The following is a 25,236-nucleotide window of genomic DNA, read 5'->3' as shown; positions in this document are numbered from 1 at the left end:
AAGATGCCATTTCCTACACTGATTTTTTCACCTCAAGTCTTCCCACGTCTAAAATTTTTCCTCCCATTCTGCAGCTTCCTGAAGTTCAGTCCACGCTGTCAACCCCCTCATTTCTCCAATAACGTCTTAAATTCAACCGCCAGCTCCAAGCAGCAGAGAGGTCTCGAGAGTCACAGAGTTCACACGAGGTTTGCGAAGCAGTCACAGCGATAACGATGTAGTAGCCTCTCGACATTTCTGTTCTCGCTTGGCTGTATCTTCCATTACTAAAACAAGAGCCCAGATGCGATTAATCCCACCCGCTAGTGGAGGCGCACCCAATAACAGTAAGTGTTTCTCCCAGAGTTAATTCAGATCTCATCAATATAAACACATAGCTCAAACATTTCCCCTTTATTGTGCAATACTACACACATCCCTGGGGGATTTCATCTGCCAAGGCACTGCTGAATAACCTGATCTTGCTGCAGCCTTCTGAAATTCCTCAGAAACCAGGTAACCGACTTCATTAGCACTAACTTTAGCGGCTGTGTCATCTGAAAATATTAGCTCTTCACTTTTTAAAAGAGATTAAAAACCACAGATGCCAACAGAGCTTCTTGAGTAATCCTTTTTCTAACCTCCGATGAGAAGTGACTGCACTTTTTTTTTCCCTCCTCACCGCAAGCAAACCTTGAAGTCTAAAGCCTTTCCAAGCCTACACCATGCTCCAGTACGTGCTCTCATTTTTAATTGCAGGAATGCATCTTAGACAGCTACTTTTTAATTTTTTCTTTCATTGAAAAGGGGCAGGTTGAGTTTACAGGAGCATCACTGCACTGATGTGTCCTATACCCTACTCTCAGTTCAATGCGGCCACAAGCCCCTTCCCTCCCTCTCCCAGAAAACCCACCAAGCATCAAAATACCCTCTTGGCTACAGATGAGGAATATGAACAGTGTTGTTTTGTTTTGTTTTTTATTTTTCCTTGCACTTTAAAAGACCTCTGAAATAACAACTTCATAGCGTGAATATTAATAGTAGTGCAGCCACCTCACAGCTGAGCTCCCACATTAATACCTTGAGCTCACTTTGAGGTGACACTGTGGTTTTCACAGCTGTCCTGGGATGAGCAACTCCATCCAAACCCCATTAAGCTCACTAGAAGAAACAGAGAGTCCTCCCTTGGTAGCACTGGTATTTGGCAGAATTTACTACCCGAAGCTCAGCAACGAAGAACAGAAAATGGCTTTCACATCACTTGCTCTGCCAGGGTCAAACTTCCAACCAGATGGTGATCAAAATGACCCAACACCATGCCTGCCCCAACACTTCCAGTGGAGAGTGGCAAAAAGCCACTTCACTGATGACATCAACCCTTTGTGAGTTCATCAACACCAGCTATAAACAAAAATATCAGTAAAACCAGGGATGCTGGCCTGGAAAGGGAGACTGGCACAAAGTAAGCCTCCCAAGGATGGAAAAGGCAGAGGAAACCATGACCAGGGTTCATTCCCACCCTGACACAACAGCTCATTCTGTTCCAAGCTCCCAAGATGAGCTTTAAGCCTTCCAGCCCAGCTGGAAAAGCTGGGGTGACCCTGCCCTGGGTCACAAAGGCTCATGGTGCTGCTCCAGAAGAGGGGATGCCAGCAAAGATAAGCAGCAACTGGTGCTTGAGCTCCTTCTCCCACTTCTCCTCCTCCGCCCGGAGGCTGGAACCAAGCTTTGTAAACCACTGCTCCCAGACATACACATCAAGCCTACGTTTATACATATTTACACATTCTGTTTATAGAAGTCTCTGGAATTAATAAATCATTTTGTCTGTCCGCAGGGGATGGGGGTAGAAAACACAGTAAATTCAGAAATAAACAGCATCTGTTCCTCCTGGCTGCCACTGCCCACCCTTCCAGCTCTTTGAATGAACAAAAATGGGCCCACACGAGCAGCTCCCCAATTTCCAGCCCCAAATACACCTCATTTGTGATCCCAAGATGTCACAATTTCTGTGCAACCCTTGGACGTGCTGACGACTGTCCCTTGCTGGTGGGATTTCAGCTTTCTGTGTTGCCCAAACTGATGCAGAACCACAGGTACTGTGTGGTAAACACTTACCACTATAATAAAAAATCACCCATGGAAACCTCAGCTGTGTGTCAGATCCATTCTTGATTTTCAGTGTGTTGGCATCCTGAACTATAGAAGATTGAAACAAATAAATCTAGCAGTCTTCAGATCTTGACTATAACCAGAAACTGCAGCTATTAGGTCAGGAGGGAACAAGACGGAAGAACAATTTATATAAAAATCCACAGGCATCCAGTGCCTACATGCAACCCTTCCAGCCTGCTTTTCTTGAGATGCATTTCTGCTACAACTCCTGCTTTACAAAATAAGAGCAAACCCCAAATTTAGAGAATAGCTTGCTACCAATATTAATAAAACCCAGCCCAGGGAAGATGTGGAGGGGAGAGGGCTTCGCAATTGTCTGAAGGGGAAAAGTCATTTGAGGGTTTTTCCCTAACCACCTCCTTTTACTTTCCACCATTTTAAAACTTCAAAGCCCTGAAGAAAGACGCAGAGGTAAGGCTTTTCAGATCCTTTCCGAGCTCCTGTAGAGGATACAATAGCTGTTCCATCACACCAACCCACAAGAGGCCAACTCCTTATATTCTTAACACTCATTGTGTAGAATTCATCTGGCACATTCGTCTCTACCACACATCAGAATCAGTCCCTTTCTCTAGGGCATAAACGCCACTGGCACCTTTCAGATTTGAGTTTTAACAACCCATTTTGGAGAACAGGACAATTCACACCTTCCAGTCGCTGCTACAGTTACTGCAATGGAGGTCTGCAGAGCACCCAGAGTGGGATACTTGTCAGTTCTTAACGTGGCTTTGTAATCTCATCTATCAGGTTTTGCTTTCTGAGAGGAAGTACAAAGGTCTGCAGAAAATATAAAATAACAAGTGTACAGGTAGAGAAGCACCAAGTCCACAGACCCTGCAAGCACGTCCCACCACAAGGAAGAGCACGAGCAGCAAGACATTCCTTGATCCTGTCCAGCACCCTCTTTGCACGACCATGGAGATGTTCCCAAGTTGTCAGGTACAGAAAATGAGTGAGCTAGCAAAACCTCGCTGATTCAGCCTCTCCTTTTTCTTCTTTCAAGTCAGTATCTCCATATTAAATGGATGTAACCACCCAAACCAGTGTTTTCTGAGAAGCTACCTTATATGTGATGCTTAACAACCAGGGGCTCAGCAGTCCACTTCGCGATCATTACCTGAAAAATCGAGATTGTAATGAAACATCGAATCATTTTAGTTGGAAAAGACCTTTAAGATCGAGTCCAACTGTTAACCACACACTGCCAAGTCCACCTCCAACCCATGTGCTTGAGAATCTCAACTCTGCATCGTTTAAATCCCTCCAGGGATGGTGACTCCACCACTGCCCTGGGCAGCCTGTTCCAATGCCCAACAGACCTTTCCGGGAATAAATTGTTCCAAATATCCAATTTAAACCTCCTCTGGCACTTCACGGTACGTTCAGGGGTCCAAAAGGGCTGAGAAGCACGCAGAGAGCTTTCCTCATTTGGGCTGTTTCCCTTCATAGCACAGATTTGTTCAAGTCCGATTATTTTTACACAAATTATCTGAAATGCACAGGTGGAACCAGATGCTGCAGTTCTCTGTGCTGGCTCCAGGTCCCTCCGCTAAGCTCTGCTCTGCAAAGCAAGACCTGTACCCACAGAAAGGCTGAGCCTGGCAAATGCAACCTCGGGCCTCGCAGGGACCCGGCGTGCGGTCCTTCTGCAAACAGCATCGCGTTTTCTGCAGAGAAGTTACTAAGTCAGACCTACACACACCGCACCCCATCAGCAAGGGCATGCAGCAAAGAGCGTATTTAAACGTTTTCTTAACAGAGCCAAAGGGAAGACAGTTCTGTTTCATAGCAACCTCCAAGGTTTTGCAGTTTGTTTCTGTTCTTTTTTTTTTTTTGGAACAGAAACAAAGCGTCCCTGACATTTTTCAGGAACAAAACCATCAGGAGTTTCCAGAGCTGGAGATCACCACTTTGTCTGTAGGATACTGGCTGATGCCCCTCCAGGGGCATCATCCCGCGGGTAGGCTGGGGAGACACACAAAAATACACCACACTCGAGAAAAATTATTTGGTATCTTGCCTAACGGTTCACTTTAGATCAAGAGCTTGAAACCCTATCTCCGCAACGCAGGCCTGTGTTTAAATAAAAAAATTAAAAAGAAAATATAATCAAGCTACAGCTTCCCTTCCTACAGTTTTAAAGCCAGAAGTGTTCCTGGTGACATTTACTGCTTTAAAGGCAGAACGTTTATTTTGGCAAAACTTAATTTAGCTGAGAGTACTCTGCTCTTCTCAAGAGGTTAGGAAGGAAGCATCCAGCTGAGAGCCCCCAGCTCCCTGGAAAAAGTTTGCTTTTGGAGCAAACAGCGCTGCAAATGACACTGCATGCACCACTTTCAGATGAATAAAGAAGTCTTGAAGCCCAAACCCAAATCCAGAGCAACCCACAGCAACAGAAATATTTTATTTTTTTTTTTTTTTTCCAAAAGGCTCACACACACACAAAAGAAGATGTCCAGGTTTCAGGTGAGAGCAAAAAGGAGCAGGGTGCTATGGAGCTGCATGAAGGGACGAAGCCAGGAATTGCCAGGAACAAGAACTAAATACCCTTTTTTGTTCTTTGGTTTGATTTGTCTTTTTTAATGGGCTGCTGGCTCAAAGGCAGGGGAGGAAAGGTTTCCCTTTGATCCTTCAAAACTGATGTGAATATTTTCAAAAACAGGAGGCAAATCATATGGAGAGGGACAGGTGAGAACCCTGCAGCCGAGTGCAAGAGCTCTGTCTGGTAAGGAGCAGGACAAACACTTGATAGCCAGGCTGACTAAACAGAGAAGCCCCAGAAACAACAGGATCAGCCAGGTTCCTTTTTTGGGTCTTACCACCAATTGTTTCCCCTGTGCTTTTGGAGAGAAGCTTTCATGAGAGGCATGAAGATTAGCTTGGTTTTTCCTCTTGCTTCTGCAAGAGAAGCCACATCATTCGACACGGTAGTCAAGGTCCAGGCACAAGTAGTCAGGTGAAGATCACTAATCTCCAGCTATGCCTTTTTTTTTTCCTAAATAAAAAGTTTCACTAGCTATAATACCATAGGAAAAAAAAATATATATACATTAAAAAAAAAGTATTATTTTTCTTTTTAAATGCAAAATAGTTATATGCAAAAATCTGTGAAGCAGCACAGAAAACTCCCAGGTCTCTTTCACAGATTTTCATCACTTTCTACAATTTCACGCCCTGCACAGTTGTGCCTCTATTGCACATGAAAAGCAAAGAACAACTGTGTGGAGATTCCCAAGCTGGTATGAAGCTGCAGGCAGTGCCGAAATACGAGGGTTTGGCACAAAACCATGAGAAACCACAAAGAAGGAAAGAGCCTCGCGCAGCAGAGGCAAGACAAACATGACACTGAAAATCAAAAGTAGCTGTGACAGCTCAATGACTTCGAGTCTTGATTTCTTCCATGGCAGTGGAGGAGGATACAAAAGCAGCGGAAGCAAAAAAGAAGAGAAGAAAATAAAGAATGGAACTAAGAACCTAAGCTTTCTGTACCAAGCAGACGAGAAGGTTCCCAGGGAAAAAAGCAAGCTGCCAACGATATTCCCCAATTTAGCACAGAAGTATTGTGACCTATGACAGCAAATATTTCATAACTTACAACCACAAGGATAAATAGAAACTTAAAAAAAGAGACTCATAGCAGCAGTGCGCTACTCATCTGAACTCCAAAAAAGCCTCGGAGCACAACAGTATTTTCTCACCCCCAAAAAACCAATTTAGAGTCTCCATTGCTTTTTAACGGAAGTCGAAAATGACCCCTGTTCTTCAAGTAAAAACCTCCAGAAATATTAAAATAATTTCCCAGCGTTTACACTTAATTTCTGAAAGTGGAAAGTAAGTGTATACACTCTGAACGCAATTTAAGTTGTGAAGTCGGAGAGGGGTGTTCCCTGTCACACACCTACCACATCCAAAAAAGTTTTGCGCAGTCAGAATAAAAGCACAATCAGTAAGTGACATGAAGTAACACAGTTATTTTCATGAAGGTTTTTCCTGTTACATGCACTTTTTAGCACCTCTTTATGTTAATACAACCATCTGTTGCACAAGTCGACAAGCATCCTCCCCTGTGATCTGATTTTGGGATTGTTCCAAGTCTGGGTGAGGAAGCACCGTTTAATTGCTCCTTATCAAAATACACATTCCCCGGCTGGGCTGGGGCCTTGAAGATTAGATGATCCCACTGAATCAGAGGGAATCCTAATCACGTGAGGAGGGAAAAATAAAACCTGTGCAGCGTAAAGGGAGAAAGAAGGGATTCATCCCTACGTTGCAAAAACCTGAACTTCAGCAAAACCCTCCCTTGCTCCTACCATTCTGGGAAAGCCAATTAAAAAAAAATGATCACAGTTTTCTACATTTATGTTTGTCCTATGAGGCAAGCTCAGCAAAGTTAGGGGTCCTGAAAAAGAATTAAGTCAGTTTTTGTAGTGGTTACAGCTACTGGGGGGAAGGAAATGGCAGAAACTTACTTATTTAGTGCATGGTACAGATCAGTACAGAGTCATTATTTCATCACTTGTGCTGTATTCCCTTATACATATGGGCTTGTCTGCACAGCGATGGGACAAGGAAAACAGATTTTTAGTAGAGGAAAGAGTTGTACCAAAAAGCAAATGGTCTATCAGCTATTATTTCAGGTTCTTTTCACCAACTGGCTTTGCAGTTGGTGCCTCCTAATTACGAAAGGCAACAATTCTTCAAAAATCCCAAGCTCAGTTTATTATTTGCAATAATCACAATACCTAGGGAATGGTAGCACACAAAAAACGCCTAATTTAGATAAAATATGATCTTTTCTTAGCTCACAAAAGCAGCTCCTCAGTGCAGGGTCAAGAGGACATCAGAGAGCAACTCCATCCAAAACCCAGGGCTTCTTAAAATACAAGGCATGCTTCAGCGTCCACCAAACCTGTCAACACCAACACAATAGCCCTGCCTTGAGCACTTCTATTTTTAACATTTTTCCATCCACACAAAGGACAACTATTTAATAAACCTAAAGGAAGCACAACTAAAAGAGTCAAACAAAGCTGATTTTTTTCCGGGCTGTCTGGATTACTACGAGCACAAGGTGCAACCTTCGGCAGCCCAAATGAGTTGCAGAGGTTACTGAACTTCCAATGTACACCAGCCTCAGAGATGCTAAAACTGGTGCTCCATCATCTGGGAGCACAACAGCACGCGATGGAGTCGAATCTGATACAAAGGCCGACGAGCGATACGCTCATGTGAGAGAATAAGTGTCATCTGGTATAACAGGCGCTATAAAGGATATGGTTGACCTTAAACAGCCCGTTATTCATTAGATGTATCTAATCCCTTTAATTTTCCTTGGGATCGTGCTGTAAGCCTTGAGCGTTAAACAAAGCGCCTTAACAACCCGCTGGACTGCGTACATGCGCGCACGCTGCCTTCAGCAAACATGCCTTCGCTTGCAGGATTCGGCTTGTGTTCGGGCTGAAGGCACCCCTGCTCCAAAACTGCCACCAACTTGCGGCGCTGGAAGGAAACCACGCATTTAGCATCAAAAATAAAACGACCTGGAGGTTTTCCAGTCTTTCTCCCAGCAGGAGGGAAGGGCTGAGTGCTCCAAAACCCCCAGCAGGACTCTGCAGCTTATGTATCGCAGCGACTTCACGCTGCTTTTTAAACCAAGCCCATTTTGGACCGTTTTCAAGCACTACCTGGGGTGGAGAGAGCTGACTATTCACCACCTTTCCCCCCAAATGGGAGGGATGAAGCTGCACAATAAAACTGTGCCTGCGCTCGCAAAGCAGCTTTCGGTGATGTGACAGAAGAGCATCCCTCCTTGTGCTCTGCCATCAGGCATCACCACCAAAACGTCCCTTGAAGGCATAAAATAGCAACAACCTCTGCTCAAGCACCCCCAAAATGTGATCACCCCACCTCTTCTGAGTATATCAGAGGCACCTCCCGGCTGGATCCTGCCAGCAAGAGTCGCCTGGGCAGGAACCCGTGGAAAAATGCATCGCTCCAGGGGTTTGCTCGCTCAGCTTTATCTGTGTGGGCAGGACACGTACTAAAGGGAGACCTGTGTAAAGTAAGAAAAGCCCTCAGGTATGCTAAACTCGTTTGCCATTCCTCCAGGCACTGAGGATTAAGCGAGTAGGTGAAAGTTGCGTTTAAAGAAAAAACTCATTTTAGGATTAATGAGTTCATTTGCAGGAGCAAAGGGCGTTTATTTTTGTCCTTACAACAGAAGGCATAACCATCTTTATATCTATATTCTACAGAGATTTCTCGCCGTTCCTTGGTTGACCCTGTTTGCTGGAAGAGCAGCTCTGCACAGGTGGCAGATGAGCTGCAGGAAAACCTCCTCCTAGGAGAGGTGTATGCCAACTTTTCATCTCTTAGGAAGCCTTTTAACAAAAGAAATGCTGACGCAACGTCAGTTCAGCCAGCCTGACACATAAAGAACAATAATTCTGCAGAAGCTGTTCTAGTAATTAACCCAAATCGCCAAGATGATCCAGCCCCCTTCTCTCCTTCAGTCGCATGTTTAACTCCTAGATATACAATGAGTATCAGTGGCACAAAAATCATTTATGGGCCCTATGCCATCTGTCACTATGGGAACTCTAAGCCCATGAAGAGAAAAGCAAGTCATAACGGTGTTATTAATTCTGAGCAAGCCTATCAATTTAATTGCATCAGGAAGCATCGCCTCAATCTTCAGCATCATTTATGAAAAACAGATTTAGTCTCTTTAAAATAATTCTTTGTGATAAATAGCTTTGAAAAACACAAACAGGCGGAGTGTTTATCAAGTGATTTTCCACCATAGATCAACCTCTCACCCTTGAATCTGCTTCCAGGATAGTCAATCAGCTGCATAAATGTCAGTTTGTCCACTTATTTTAATGGGTTATTAATTAAAAAAAAAAAAATCTCATTATTTCTGCTCATGCAAAGTCAGCTAAAACAAGATAGGACAGCTGAATCTCCAAATAAAGGCATTTTGCATAAAGTAAAACTCCACAAGAATTCAGTGTTTTAAGTTAGAATGTAATGTCTTTGACAATTCTTCCCCAAAAATGCTCTCTAATCTCTCTCTGGATCTTTTTCCTACTTCAACTAATGAGCTGATCCATGTGCAAGGCACAAAAGTGGAAATTTCAGATTGCTCATCTCCTTCCCTTCACAAAAATTCGAGCTTTCAAAGCTCACAGTAGCTTACCAGAATCCAAAGACCTCGCTTTGAGTTCATCTTATCACCACAATCCTTCTGAAAAAGTTCTAAGGTGTTTTCAAAATTGGCTGCAACCGGTGTCAGTGTGACCCCCATCCCCAGGCTGTGCATCCTCGGTGCCTCCTCCCCACCAACCAGCACTCCGGTGGCCTCAGGCACATCCCGGTATCACCAAGGCCACCAAAAGGTTATCTTTCCATCAAATTAGCCAGGGGACTTAATCAAGGGAGCTGATGCAAGGGCTGTGTCATTCTTTGCCCCCAGCTGTGGTGCGTTGGGCAGGGCTGAGAGAAGCCAGTGTATCTTGGGAGATGTGAAGCAACCACCCTTTCATTCCTTGCCTCCCGAATTGCTAGCACCCCGCCGAGCAGCAGGACAGCTATTCTGCGGGGACACCAGGACACCGTGGGATTCACGCACGCAAAATGCTTCTGCCTTGTAATCTGTTGTCACAGCAACGGGACTGTCAGCCTGAAAGCCTTGGGGCTCGTGGAAGAGGAAGGAGGGGATGAAGCAGATGCACAAGATAAAAACAACATAGAGACGCACAGCAAGTATTTGAGCACCCAGAACAAAAGCTTGAGCTTCCTACAGCTCATCCTTATGGCTTATACTTCATTTTGGAAAATCACATAATAGTTTGGGTTGGAAGGGCCCTTCAAAGCTCCCCCAGTGCCACCCCTGCCATGAGCAGGGACATCTCCACCAGCTCAGGTTGCTCAGAGCCCCATCCAGCCTGGCCTGGGATGTCTCCAGGGATGGTTCATCCACCACTTCTCTGGGCAATGTGGGCCAGGCTCTCACCACCCTCAGGGGCTAAAATTCTTTCCTTGTATCTACTCTGAATCTCCCTTCTTAACACCCTGTACTGAAAGGAAGATGTTTAATGACAACTTGCTTGTTTTACCTTGGTAGCATTCTTCAAAGAAACAAAATGGCATATGTCCTCTAAGCACAGTAGACGGAAGACGCTCCAGGAGTGCCTTACCAATTACTTATTAATCCCATTTTAATTGCTGATTCAGAATGAGCAGTAATCTTTTCCTCCCCTTCAGAAATCTTTAAACCTGCCTTTCTCAAGGATGCGAGAAAACCGTGCAGAGCTAAAGCTCCTTCAACTACAAATGCTTGTTTACACTTTAAAGCAAGTCTCTGCTACTAGAACTTAATTAAATAATCATTAAGGATATAAAGAGTATGACGTTCCACTCCACAATATGCAAAACCATCATCACTCACCCTGGTAGCTCTTGCCTTTCCCATCTCTTCTCACAGCTCAGAGGGCAGATGGAAGAAGGAAAAAGTGGTGTTAGCATCCACCTCAAGCAGCAGGCCAGAGGACAGTCAGAAAACCACCATGGATTTTTTTAACTTCTTTTTAATTATTAAAGCTGTATTAGACCCAGCAAGATACCTTGTAGCATCACCTGAAGCAACTGCTCCATGTAAAACACCTTTCACAGCCTCCATGCCTATCTCCCAACCAAAACCTTTGGTAATCCATTACTTTTTCTGCTGAGTTACCCACACTGAAAGCTGGCTTGAAAACATCAGCAAGGAAAAAAAAAAGCAAAAGCTGATAGATTTAAGCTGTATGTTTTAAGATAAGCTTCCCTGGAGCTGCCAGCACAGCTACCTGAACAAAGCAAGCGTTTCTGCAGACCACATACGGCTACAGGAGCACATGCCCCTCTTGCATTTTGGACTATTACCAGCAAATTTCTCCAGCAAGTCTGGACACGCGTCACTCCTCAGAGGGGGATGATAAAGCAAGTTTTCCCATGTTACGCTGATTACGCACAGAGTGTGAAGATGTGAACCGAACACCTTCACGTCCTCCACGGGACCAACGGCAGCACCAACTCGGGGTTTTTTTTGAGGTTTCTTCCATTTTCTAGTGGTTTTCCCAAAGCCGTGAGCAGTTTTTTGCAGCGGGATGGAGGAGGCAGCGGGGATGCTGAGCACGTGGGGATGCCCAGACCAGGCAGCTGCGTTCTTGCAGGAAGGACAAAAGCCAGCGGGGCCACCAGCACCGCTGTGAGGTTCAAAGACTCACACAATTTAGCCAGGCACAGTTTAAATTTTCTGGTAATGACGCAGATTAACGGCTCCAGACTCTATTCTTTTTGCTGAGCCACCTCTCTTCTCATAAGCCCCCTCTATACCCTGTATAAGCACTTGATACCACTCCCACCCACGGGATCACCCTTGCCAAACACAGATCGTTCCCTCCCACTGTTTTCAAGTTAACATCGACTTTTTAAGGGTGGAAGCAACACAATTAAAATTTTAAAAAAAGCAGGATCCAGGAGACAGAAAGGCTGGCAGACGGGGCCTTCCCAGCCACCAGAGCAGCATGTTGATTTTTTACCACGCAGTTAACAAAGAACATGCCACAGACTGAATGGATGGCATGAAGAAGGTCATCGATTCACAGCCAAATTCACGAGGAGATGTATTTGGTATGAGGTTTTGCAACGGGAAGAATTGAGATTCCTACAAATATTCGTAGTCTCTTCTACGTAATAGCTAGCAACACCATCCAGGCAAAGATCAGCGGCCAAGACCATAGCGCTGTTGTAAATGCACATGCAGCTAATTAACCACTAATTTGGTGAATAAGAAAGTGCAAAGCGCCCTGAACTGACTACTTCAAGTGCACCAGAAAGCCAGTCCAGATCCTTCCCTGACACAAACAGGAGCTTTACAGAGGCTGTAACCAAATCTCTCAAGCTTTGTGGGACTCACAAGCGACCACTGCTGCAGCTGCATCGGGGTAGGTGCTATGAATTAGGAGTAAAACATGATTTGTCATTAAAAAAAAAAAAAATAAAACACAACAACAACAAAAGAAACCAAACAATACCACCAGTATTGTTACTGCCATGTTTTTGCTTGAATTTGCAGCAAAATAAAGCACAGAAAGACAACAAACTCAACTTTGGGAATCTTCTAGTGTCCTGCGCATGTACTTTTGAAGTAGCAAACACCTTTTCCTAGAGATTTCCAAACGTATCAGTGGACACCAAATTAAAGGTCTTTAAGAGTGCCCCTTAGATAGTTCCTCATGAAATTGTGGGCTCCCTACTCCAATAAAGACTGGCAGCACTCTGCCAAGGGACAGACAGAACCCACCTCGGGTGCAAGGGACGCCCCAATTTCAGGATTTACTGTCTTCCCAGCAGCTTGCAAGAGGTATGGGCTTCTCCTGATGCGGCTCCTACGCATCACAAGGAGAGGAAGTATAGAAAAATAAGGCTACAATGATATCTCTAGTGGAGAAAACGCACCTCAAGTTGCCCCAAACCCATAACTGCTATTGCTGCCTGTTCTCCAGGGTCTTGTCCTGCAGACTTGTAGACATATGCTCACTCATCATCTACATTGGTAACTTCTAGCAACTTTTTCTGCACCCAATAGCCTCAGCTTTTTTAAAGAAATGTAATTCTGGAAAAGCAAAAAGGTGCTCTTTATTCCTGCTTTTTGGGGATACTGAAAGACAAGAATAACTGTGGTTTCAGAGCAGTGGCTGTGTCACTCAATCATTTTCTAGAGGTATTTACCACAATTTGAAATATCAGCCCTTCACAAAAACCACAAGCTTCCCTTCCTAACCAGAATCCAGGGACTCTGGCACCGCAACAACCTACTTGCAATGTATTCAGACAAACTGCCAAAAAGAAACAGACAGCACTAAATACACTTCCTTATAACAGTTACGATAAAAGCAAAAAAGACCTTTATTTCCTAAAAGTCCTATAAAGCTCCTGATAAAGCTCATCTCTGTACCAGCGCTTGAGGTACCCAGGTTTAGCTGCCTCTGTGTTGGCGCTACCAGGGATGTCCCTGCTTGTCCCCCTGCCCCTGGGGACTGCGGGAGGGAGGGTCTACATACAATGTATGCAGAGTCGCCTTGCTTAGAAAGCACAAGAGCGGTGACTCGTGTAATGACGTTAATTTAATCAGTTAACTCATGCCTGCAGAGCAGGGATGGAGGCAACCGAGGAGCCGTCCCAGTTCCACCTGCAATCCCAGTGAGCTGGGCACAGGGGAGGGAGCAGGCTGAGTGCAACAAAGGGAAAACAAGAGATTTCATTAAATAGACACTACATGATGATGGCAGGACATTGTCTTATTTAGAGTTCGCATTTCACCCTAAGAACAGCCCCTGCAACAGCTGCCCCATCCCAAATATCTTTACTCCATGCTGTGTGCATTTTCTTCATAATCCTGCTGGGAATTAGCACTGGAAAGTGTTAGTTTTTCATGAAAAAATAAAGCCTTCAACTCTGGAAAACTTGTAACTGTCCTTCAATGAGGGGCTTCCTACCTTCCCAAATCCTACCACGTGCAAGAGGGAAACTAAAGAATAATACTAAGCTTTTATCAATTCTGAATTTGCGCTGTGCCTCCCTCTTATCAAAATGAGATCTGTCAGCCTCTTGCCTGAAGAGGTGCACAAAGGAGCCTGCACACGGGTTGAGAGGTTGCTCCTGGGACCAGAAGCACCAGGAGATTTCAGCAGAACATCCCCAGGATGGGAAAACACCCCCCAGGAACATCTCAGTACCTGGGAAACAGGAGCAGGAGGGAGATGAAACCCAGACAGGCTGCAAGAAGCTTCACAACAGAGAAGGAAGGGAGAGGGACCAGAAAACACAAGTACCCTTTTTCCCCAAAAATAAGACCTAGCCCAAAAATAATCCCTAGTATGATTTTTCAGGATGCTTGAAATATAAGCCCTACTCACAGTTCATTTTAAAAAGTCTATTTAAATTGTGTCCAGGCAGCTATACATGTAAAAACATAAAATTAATTGGCGATAGAATGCAGCAGGACAGATGTGACAGATGTTCCAGAATGCAATGACACGACTGTATTTCAATAAACGTTCAGGTTTTTTTGTTAAAGAATCAATGTAAATTGTAGCTCACGGAAAAATAAGATATCCCCTGAAAATAAGCCCTAGCGCATCTTTTGGAGCAAAAATTAATATAAGACCCTGTCTTACTTTTGGGAACACAGGGTCAAGCAAGCACCAAGCTTAGAGCAACCACAGCGTTAAGTATCAGCTTCTTCACCAGTTCATCGAGCAGCTGATTCAGCATAGAGAAACTGCTTGTCCTACGTTAGTCCGGCCAGGACCCACGAGACTTGCGAAGGCAGCCAGCTTTTTAACAAAATAAAAGGAGGTTTCTGGGCCAAGCCCTGCTCCCCGACAACCGTGGGCAGGAGGCAGGGCAGATGGAGACACGCCAGAGCCCCACAAATAAAGCTACCAGGAAGAACATCCCCCTGCAAAATCCCACCGGATGGGAGCACGTAAAGAACCGCAGATGAAAGAACTATAAATAATCACCACCATCAGAAGCAGACCACAGAAGTCCTAGGGTGAGAACGTTTTCTTTTTGCTTGGACAAGCGGTCCCACTGAACGCTGCGATACCAAGAAGTATCTGATGGTGGTTTTTCCAGAAGTGACTGGTTTTTCATTCCATTGACCTCAGTGAGAGATACTCCCAACACAAACTGCATCTTTCAGACCACGCAGCTTCTACTCCACAACCTTGTATATACAGCATAAGAAAGTACCAGGAAAACTGCCCATTTACCCCTCCTGAAGGGGTTCAATACAACCATTTGCTTAAAGACTTTGAGACATTTAAACATTTAACTCAAAGTAGGTTAGAAAGATTTATTTTCCTGAAACAAAATACACGGGAAAATAATTTTTATGTATTTTAGTTTTAAAATTCTGTTCAGGATTCTTGATGTTTTTCCCCCCCATCAAACAAAACAAACCCAGAAACCAGCCCAGGCACAACGTGCTGTACGAGCCCCAGCTCACCGAGGTGGGAACAAGGTCTTTTCTGAGGCCAAGCAGGCTGAGCTACAAAACAGACCTCAAAAACATAATTGCAAGACGAAAGAGCAGAGTGCTCAGAACTGGGCTGGTGCCAACCCCAAACTCTGCAGAGCTCCCTCGGCTGAGGGAATGAGTATTTTGGGCAATCCTCGGTAACCCAAGCGCTACCACATGCAGTCAGCGGCTGCCCACTCCAACACGCATGGAACAGGGAAGAACAACCCATCATTGAGCAGGTTGCGATGTCTGGTAGGCTTTAGGGTTTTTGTTTGTTTGGTTAGGTTTTTTTGAGCTGGTTTGTTCATTTTTATTATTATTTTAATATTATTTTGATTATATGCTTTTAAAATATTTTATTTATAATAAGAGACTTGTCAGACACAGCCAATCTTTTAATTTCAAAGGTTTAAGAGCAATTCAAGGGTCAAGTCTTCCTCCTTTCTGCTTCAGCCCCAGCTGCCTCACCTAAAGCTGCTCAACAATTCTGCACCCTGATTGGCATCTCAGGCCCCCAAGGATGAGTTCGAGGATTGTCCCCACTGCCATGGGGCTGGTGACCTCCTGGAAAACACAGGACCTGCTACAAAGCCAAGTCAGATAAGCAATTCTCTCTCACACCCAACTTCACAATGGAGACATGCACATTACACAAAGCTGGCCCAGGAACCTACAAGCCCCGAGTCTTTGAAAGATCTCAATCTACCATCTCCACAAATGCCGTAAAAATAAAATCATCTTCTCCTTCCCCCATAAAAACAACAAACCCTTCAAACCAACTGTGCAAATAAGCCCTCAAGCCTTCTGGAAGTCTACATCCCATGTACAAGATGGTACTAGCTTACCTACCAGGGGGAAAACAAAACAACAACAAAAAAAATCCAATAATCGTTTTTGGATACTATTCCTAAAAGAGGAAATTTTGAAATTCTCCATTACTGAACACAGCTGTGTTGTGTCAGAACTGCGGGCATGATTAACGCTGGAAACAGCTCTTTGATGACTATCGCACCGGAATCTCTAAAACAAGTAGAAGCATGGAAACAAGAAACACTTTGCCACCCAGTTTCACAACAAAACGCTCAAGATCACCGAATAATATATAAGGGGTTGGTTGGTGGGTGGGGGCTTTACGGTAAGTGATCTCCCAAAAAGGGCTGGGCTGGTAGAAGAGATTAAAGACTACGGCTGATTTAAAATAAAATAAAATTACCCTGACATTTCTGTTCCTTTTTACAGTTGAATTTTTTACCAACGCTGACAAGACAGCCAACATCATCATCCTACCAGCACACTGCTACAAACTCGACATTACCCACAGGATGCTGCAGACCACGAGAGCAAACTCAAGTACATCCCTGGCAAATGGCTCAGCGTTAAGAGCTCGTCCTAATATTACAAGGAGTTTTTAAATCAAATAGGGATGCCTCAGGTCCTCAACACCAGCATCAGCATTTATCACCCACTTAGAGCCTGGAAAGATCAATTTGGCACACAGGGGCCATGGGGAAACCCAACATAATCCTGCTTGCGCAACAGGACAACAGACCCAGTGAGGTTTCTGTGATTTATTGGTGAACTCTGAAACTAATATTTTTTTCTAATAAAAACACACTGTGGTAGCCACCAATAAGCAAAATCTCATGGTTAAGAGATTTGTAGAAGCAGGCTGAAACAGTCCGTCTTGGGTAGGAGCTTCAAAGGGGCCGCAGCCCCAGGCTGAGCTTCCAAAGGTTATTACAAACCAGCGACAGCGACATTCGATGCAACTAGTCCAGTTTAACCACCCAGATCTCATATCCCAGCTTACCCCACCAGGCTAAGAATTACAGCAAACTAGAGACCCAAGTTTCCCATCCATCTGCGCTGGAAATCGTTTTCTCTATGTGTTCTTTGCAGAGCAAGCCCATTTTTCATTTCTGTGGGAAGCAGCAGCAGAGGAATTTCACTTGCAGACTCAGAGAAAGTGAGAGAACCTCCCAAAGCTTTGGGCTGTAAGAGAAAATGCTACCGAATAAGCCAGAAATTTTGCAGCGAGCTGACAATTCTGAGCAGCAAACCCAAGCTTCCAAGTTTCGAACCTACAAAAGCAACTATTCGACTGTGTCAAAACCAGGGATTAATCCTTCTAGCAACTCAGGGCAAGCACCACAAATAGCAGCTGTTTTTGCAGCAGAATGCCACACAATCCCAGCTCTCTCCATCCCCCAAAATAAGCGCTCTGCCGTGTATAGTATTCCCAAAGGCGTCACGCATTGACATCGGCGTCTCAAGGAAGACACAGGATGGAGGAACTGGAGAAAACCTGGGAATTTAAAGGGTATGCGGGAAGCAACAAAGAGCTTTAAAGCGACTTTATATAACCACACCGAACAACTGCTGGCCATTAAAAGCCCTCATCTCTCAACCACTCCTGTTGAAACCTGCAAAAAGTAAATCAAGCCTTTGCCAGACCAACTAAAATAGAGTCCCCCCAGGGCTCCGCAAATACCACGGTGAAGCTGCCGCGGTGCGGGGCCGGCCCAGGCTCGGCACATCTGCCAGGGCTTCCCAACGCGTCCCCAAATGCCGGAAACGCTTGCTCCCAACACCGTCATCACCATTTCTCAAAGATTTTAAATCGCGGCAGAACTTCAGATGTGCGCGTCCTCGCTGGTTCCCTGGGAAGGCAGCGAACCGCAGCCTCATGAAGTTTTAATAAGGTAACCCAGCAAACTAACAGCATCACTGCGCTAAATAAAACAAAGCGACTGATTGCATCCCAGCAGCATAAACTACGTGCTTAATTTAAGGTGCATTTCATAGCCCTCCCTCTGAAAACAATAAAAAAGGACTTTTTTCTTTCGTACTATAGAAAAAAAAAAATCTAATCTGCTACAAAAAACTGGCAAATCAAGCCGTAGTTGAGCAAAAGAACTGGCATCTTGCCTAGGTTTCCTTGTAAATGCCTTCAAATGGCAGTCATACCCCAAACTATGCTTCACGGACAAAGTATATATAACCAAGCATCATCGCTCTCCTCAGAGCCAAATAAAGGACAGAGTGGTTAGAAAAGGAGGAGGCGAAGGAGATGGGCAATGCATTTCTCCTAACAACCAGCTTTTTTTTTTTTTTTACAAGTTTCTCTTTATTTTATACATGCAGGATACCCTCTGGCTCGGTGACAAGGGTTTCTAGGCTGGTCTGCAGCAGGGATTCCAGAATAATTCGAAAGCGGGAATACTCAGTTCTAACCACAGTCCATACCCACAAACACAGCCAACGTGTTTCCAGTGAAAGTAACCAGTAGCTTAATTTTTCTTCTTGGACAGCAGGCTCCTCTTCCCAGGCAGTGAGAGAAGAGAGGAGAATCAGCTCTTCCCATCTACCAGATAGTCCTGAACCCACAGCTGAGGCCACCGGTGTCATCGGTCCAGCACATCTCCTGGGCACCGTTCCTCCTGAGATGCGGGGACAGTGACGGCCAGCCCCGCCTGCTCCCACCTCCCGGGCCTGTTGATGAAAGTGCAGCGGCTCTCAGTGCTGAGGACGCTGCCTCTTTGTCCGAGGAACAAAACACTGGGATCACGATAGCCGAAATCGAGCAGATCCGGGCAGAGAGTAAAAGCAGCGGGGGAAAAATGAGAGGTGGCTCCAGCAGAGATAATTTGGAACAGAGACGTAAAAAAGTGGATAAAAAAGGTCTTGGAACAACAGAAAGCACAGAGAACTTAGAGTTGATGAAGGAAGAAGTGAGAATCTGATCTGAAAAAAAGATACATCTGAAATGATACAAGCTTTTTGCCCAGCAACGCTGCCTAGCACCAGAAATACTGTGTTATTTCTTTTCCCCTTCTTCCAGTGTTCAGATGAGCAGCCTCAACACATGGCTTTACTTTGGTGTGTTAGGGGTCTAGATAGCAAAGCCCTGCTAAAATGTACACACACAAAGCGCTGGGGAGATGCCAGAGTGATCCCAGTGCTCCCAGCACAAGCAAACAGCACAGACTGTAAAAATAACGTGATGCTCTGGCTTCAGAAAAAGCGGTCAACTAACTACATACCATAACGCCGCAGCGTCCATCTTCTATTTAAAAGCTGGCACCGCTGCTCCAAAGTCCTTATTCCTGGAGTATACAGGAACATGGGGGGAGGGCAGCATTGGGAAAGAAAGACTGGTTGGGTCAAGTCTAAATTAGAAATAATTCAACCTGAGGAACTAGAAAAATGGGAAAGGAAAGGGATGCTTTTGAGAAAAGTGGAAGAAAGGACACAGCAGTGCTCCCCCCTCCTCTCGCCCACTAACCTCATTACCCAAACACCACAACTCCCCACCTCCTGATTTACAGCTGCGAATTCATGTTTCCAGGCCTCATGGGGGAGGACTCTTACTCAGGGGGTCTTAATACCCTCTCACACAAAGAGCAGCAGCTTTTATAACTCCAGATGCTCCTTGTGCAGGGCCTGGTAATTACCCCAATTCCGCTCTCCCCAGGGAGCACCCTGATTTCTAGGCACAGATCTCTTTTCTGAACACCCCCAGGATCCCAACCTTTAACTTGGTCATAGCGATCTGGCTGTATTTTTTTCTACCTCAGGCTCTTTGCTAACATCTAGCCCCAAAACTAAACATTTTTAAACTTGTTTTGAACTGTAAACTGTAATAAGATTGGAAAGAAACGCACACTCACAGGCTGGCCGCAGTTCTTACTGACCCTTTGAAGGCTTCTCCAAAATGTTACACTGATTTACACAGACATTGCTGGATGTTAATCAAGACATCCCAAACTGCCAAAAGCTCAATGCAGGGCAGCACTTGCACGTTGGAAGCCCAGAGGTGACAGTGCCAGCCCCAAACGGGTGCAAACCAGCTCTAACCATTCAGGATAACCAGTGGTCTTAGGAATAAAGGCGACTGCAGCATCAAACAAGGACACGGGTTTGAGCACACAGCCTAATCTTAGAAAAACAACACACAAAACTAACTGCATAAAAGGGCCCTGTGTCCCAGAACGCGCTCGCATCCAACCAAGTACGCAAGTACTCGTCAAGCCCTTTGCCTCTTACCGACGCCAATAATTAAGTGTCCTACAGACCATGGTGTGCCGGGGGCATGCAGAATCCAAGCTCACACAAAGAAAAATGGCTTGAAGTCTTCAGGAGAGAGAGGGAGCAACACAGCAGAGGAGTTTGGGGCGTTTGAGACCGAAATGACACTTTCTGGTACTCAACGGTTCTTCAACCTGCAATGACCTCAGCGACCTACACAAGGTCTCACAGGAATATTTGCTGCTCTCACAGCATGTGCACTGACAGCTTAACGCCTTGCTATGAGTCGTCTTTAACTCCTGCCGGCACCATCATGCCTGTAACAAGCTTCTGATTCTTAAAAGGCTTTATACTAGAAGCACCCCACCCAAAAACCTAACTGGAAAAAAAAAAAAAAAAAAAAAAAAAAAAAAAAGAAACAAAAGCCACACTCAAACATCTGCATATCAGCCAGGCAGCTTCTTAAAAAGCTTTAGTCCAGAAAATATGCCAGAGAAAATTCACAAAGCTACAGGAGCCTATGAACCAACCTGAAACCCAAGTGATTATGACAATCAGGTTGCAGTGCTACAGTATTTTAAAGATGGGGTTGTTTTCATCAAAGAAATGTGCACAGTTCTTCAAAGCCCAGGATGCAGTGCACTTCTTGCTCCAGTATGTCAGAAAAACATTTTTCAAAGAACACCCATATACATACAGATGCACAGAATCAAGGGCAGCACCAATACAGATGCGCCTATAAACTAAGTTTTACCTTGATAATGAAGAATTACGTTGATGTTCTACTGCAAAAGAAGCTGAGATCAAATCTCAGCCCACCATTTTTTCCAGGTGTCCTGAACAAAAATCCTCAATGTACAAGGAAAATAAGATAAACAGGCCTTAGTAATTACCTCCCTTATGCGAATGATTACAGACACTTACATGGTATATTTCTTTCAAGATTCCTAACGCAAATAAAGATTTTTAGGTCAGTGAGATGCTCCCAGAGCTGGGGCAGGTAGATGCTGTCAGCAGGTAAACCCTCGTACAGGACTCAGCACCATCGTCTCTATCTCACAAAGGCAGACAGGAGCTTTCACACCACCTGTCCTCAGGCTGTGAAACCCAACATCCAGCTCCCCAGTCCCTAAAACAACACTTGTTTGTTTTTTTTTCCCCCTCTAAACTACACCAAAAGCAAGACAGAATCATAGAATCATTTTGGTTGGAAAAGACCTTTAAGATCTTCAAACCCAACCGTTAACCTAACACTGGTAAGTCCACCTCTAAACCATGTCCCCAAGATGTATTATTGATGCTAAAACTTAAGGTTCAAGAGCAACTCTTCAACAAAAAACATGAACTGTTACACTGAGGGTTTTTTCTTTTTCGTTTTTACTTTATTTAATGATGTGAGGATAAGCACTGGGGTTACAACTTTCCCTTAGATGTCTTGTCTTCCAGTCCTAAACAATCACCTTTCCTCCATGTCACAACAGCACAGATAAGCAGGTGAGCAAAGCAAAACAAAACCTTGTCCACAAACCAAAGCGAGGGCTAAAATACTTTATCCCAAAGGAACCCTTGGGAATGCTGGCGAGCGAGACAACTCTCCTTTTCCTTTTTTGACTCAACGTTACGCGTTCCACAGCAATGCTGACTGCCCCAAGAAACCTAATTCACACAGTATTCAGTATTTAAAAGACAACGCTGCCCTAGTATAAGAAAGAGAACATAGAACAGGCAGATGTGCATTTGCACACACACGCTTACCTGCAGTGATTGCTGCCTTCCCACCACCCAAACCAGAGCCTGGGGGCTTCACAACTTGGGGTTCATCACACCCTGAAGAGAAGCTGACAAATTAACGCGTGCTGTGATTAAGTTACAAAAGATGCATCCATCATTAACCAATTGACACGATAAATGCTTTCTGACCACCTGTAAAACGAGGGGATGTTTTTCAAATTTAGATCCTTCTGCATGACAAGAGACAGAATATTAAGTAATACACTGTTTAGAAGCAAAGTGCTTAGCTTATATTTAACTAGTAATTAATAGATAGATTGTAAGTAAGAAACTAACCAACTGCAACTAACTTCACCAATTATTTCTTGGTGGAGATGTATCCTATGTTAAAAACTTCCAAAAATTGTAACAAATACGCAATAATTGTGTGAATGTAAGCAACGCAGGAGCATCCAGTTGCTGGAGCACTTATGGAGGATGATCCCCAGTGTTCTAATGAAGAATGCCTGCTTAAGGGTATAATTGACTTTGCTGTTAAGTTTATTTCTTTGTTTCAACCTCACAGCACACTCTGGCAGCCTGGGCAGCAAAGAGACCCCTTCCAACACTCATTCTCGCTGTGGGGAAGGCTAAAATTCACGTTTATAAAGCACCGTTTTGCAGCCGTGACTGTCCCCAAGGACAACGCCAGCAGCCTGGGGTGAAGTGAAACAAAGAAAACAGCAAAGTCAATTATACTGTTAAGCAGGCATTCTTCATTAGAACACCGGGAATCATCCTCCATAAGCGCTCCAATGACCAGATGCTCTTGCGTTGCTTATGTTCACACAATTCTTACGTATTCATTACAATTTTTAGAAGTTTTTAACGTACATCTATACCAAGAAATAATTGATAAGGTTAGTTACAACTCCTTAGTTTCTTACTTACAATCTATCTATTAATTACTAGTCAAATATAAGGCAAGCACTTTGTTTTAAAACAGTGTATTACTTAATATTCTGTCTCGTCATGAGAAGAATCTAAAACTTGAAGAACACCCCCCCCGTTGTGCAGGTGGTCAGAAAGCATTTATCATGTCAATTGGTTAATGACGGGCGCGTCATTTGTAACTTAATCACAGCACACGTTAATTTAGCAGTTTCTCTTCAGAAGAGCCCCGCAGGACCAAATCCTCAGCTGAGGCGACCCCGGGGCGTTTCAATGTGACAAACCGAGTCGGGATCTGCTCACACCCCCAAACCCCGCTTCGGCCAACCCCGCGCCCCGGGGCCTAATTACCGCCTTTAACCAACCTGAACCCAAGCGACGGCGCTAGGACCCGGGGCGGCCCCTCACCCCCCTTCCCCTCCGCGGCCTCCCCGCTGCTGCCGTTCTCCCGGGGGGCCTTACCCAGGTGCAGGGTGAGGTTGACGGCGGTGGGGTGCTGCACGCCGGCCAGCATGGTGCGGCTCTGCCACCAGGTGGCATCGGCCGGGCTGTTGTAGTCGGTGAGGAAGGCGGCGCCGTGGCTCAGGTGCGGCTGGGCGGCGTCGCAGAGGTGGCAGGACTGGGTGACGCCGGTGACGCCGGTCTGCACACAGTACTCCTCGGCCGGCGCCCCGCACGTGTGGGTGGCCAGCACGGTGGCGTTGAACGCGGCGTTGACGAACTCGGGCATGCAGCGCTGCGGCCGGCCGCTCCGCTCCTCCGTGCACTCGTCCATGGCGCCGCCGCACCGCCCCGCCAGCCAAAGCCACAGCGCCGCCAGCCACAGCGCCCGGCGCTCGCCCCCCATGCCGCTGGGCTGGCCGAGCGGGCGCGGAGCCGGCGGAGGGGCTCGCTGGCTGCTGCTCGTCCCGCCGCTCCCCGCCTGGCCGCGGGCTGGGATGGGCCCGGCCCGGGCGGGGCTGCAGCGCGGGGCAGGCCGGGAGCGGGTCCCCTCCTCCCGGAATGCGCGGGCTTAAAGGGGCGATGGCGGCGGGGCCCGGCCTGAGGAGAAACGCCTTTCCCGCCTTTTCGCCCCGCTGCCGGCGGCCCCCGGGGAGGAGGCACCCTCTGTGTGACAGGGATCGCCCCCACAGCGGCGTCGCCTGTCGCCGAGCGGGTGGGGACGTCACCCCCCGCCATGGCGCCGGGCCCAGTCACCGCCTCTACCTCTTCAGAAGCCGCCTCGTTTCCTTATTTCAAAGGAAAAAAAAAAAAAGTTCTCAAGAAATCTGAGGAAACTGCGCTTTTCCAGACAGGCCATTCTGAACCCGGTCGGTCTCCTGAAAGTGACTCTGAGTGGACCCGTGTTGCCCCCTCAGCTTCTTTAAATTTTAATGAGCTTCCAGCAATTTTCGCATCGAAACCCATATCTCTGCGCTGCTTAGAGGGATCCGCTCTGTCAGGTGTAGCCAAAGGCTGGGTTATGTTTTTTAGCTATCGCTGTAAGCAGTCCCCGTGCCGTTTCAGGTCAAGGAATTGTGTAAAAGATTCAACGTGTAAAATCCAGGAAATCGTGTAATGACAAAACTGCTTTTCTAGGAGAAAGTGCCTCTAGAAGCCTGCTCAGGAAACAGGAAACTGCTCCTCGAGATAGAAATCGATAGGAGAGTCAAGGAAAGGCTTGGTAGACTCAGTTGTATTCTGAGAAAACCTGAATGCAGCCTGTGGTGGAAAGAACAGAAAAAATACAGTCTGTTCTGGGAAAAAGATACACTTTCTTGGTTGAAAGCAAACACACTTATCCTACAGAAGCCAACCCTTTGCTTCTGGCATGTTCATCAGCTCCGCACGGCACGTACTCATAAGCGAGCCTGGAAATGTTCCTGCTGCTGGTAGATTTTATTATTGCATTTGGCGCTATACATCGGGGCGGCGATTCCTCTCTCTGCCTCCCCGATAGAGTGTTAATTAACCTGGCCATGACGAGCTGGCCTCTGTGCCAAGAGTCCCCCTGACACCAGGAGAAGGGACGCGGGTGCGTTATGGAGTCATCGCTGTTGTTTGGGCTGGAATTGTGCATCTCCAGTGGGAAGTTTGATTTCTGTCGCCTTACTCCTCTTTTCCTCGGTTTCTGCTGTGAAATCAATGCCAAGCTGATGCTGTCAAGGCAGAAGCTCTGGAAACTGCGCTGGTGGAGCTTCTGGGGTTCAGTAGCAGCCCCCACGATGCCTGCAGTTGAGAGTGGACATGGCAAGGTAGGCAACATATTATTTCCAGGTTATGGATTCTAGTAAAGAAATTCTGAGAAGGAGGTATCTGCTGATATTTGTCATCAAAATCCA

The 25,236-nt window shown here is 45.7% G+C and overlaps 1 protein-coding gene across 1 annotated transcript in view; it reads right to left on the bottom strand.

The window, feature by feature from the left end:
- Positions 1 to 23,855, bottom strand: part of LAMC1 (laminin subunit gamma 1) — a 65,964-nt gene extending 42,109 nt beyond the window's left edge. The window contains exon 1 of the mRNA XM_065842373.2: positions 23,378 to 23,855. Coding sequence (XP_065698445.2) covers positions 23,378 to 23,762 — 385 coding nt within the window. The 5' untranslated portion in view covers positions 23,763 to 23,855. The remainder of the gene's footprint in view (positions 1 to 23,377) is intronic.
- Positions 23,856 to 25,236: the final 1,381 nt, after the last annotated feature.

This window comes from Patagioenas fasciata, chromosome 6, assembly GCF_037038585.1.
Source record: "Patagioenas fasciata isolate bPatFas1 chromosome 6, bPatFas1.hap1, whole genome shotgun sequence".
Lineage (NCBI taxonomy): Eukaryota > Metazoa > Chordata > Aves > Columbiformes > Columbidae > Patagioenas > Patagioenas fasciata.
This window is presented reverse-complemented; position numbering and strand designations above follow the sequence as displayed.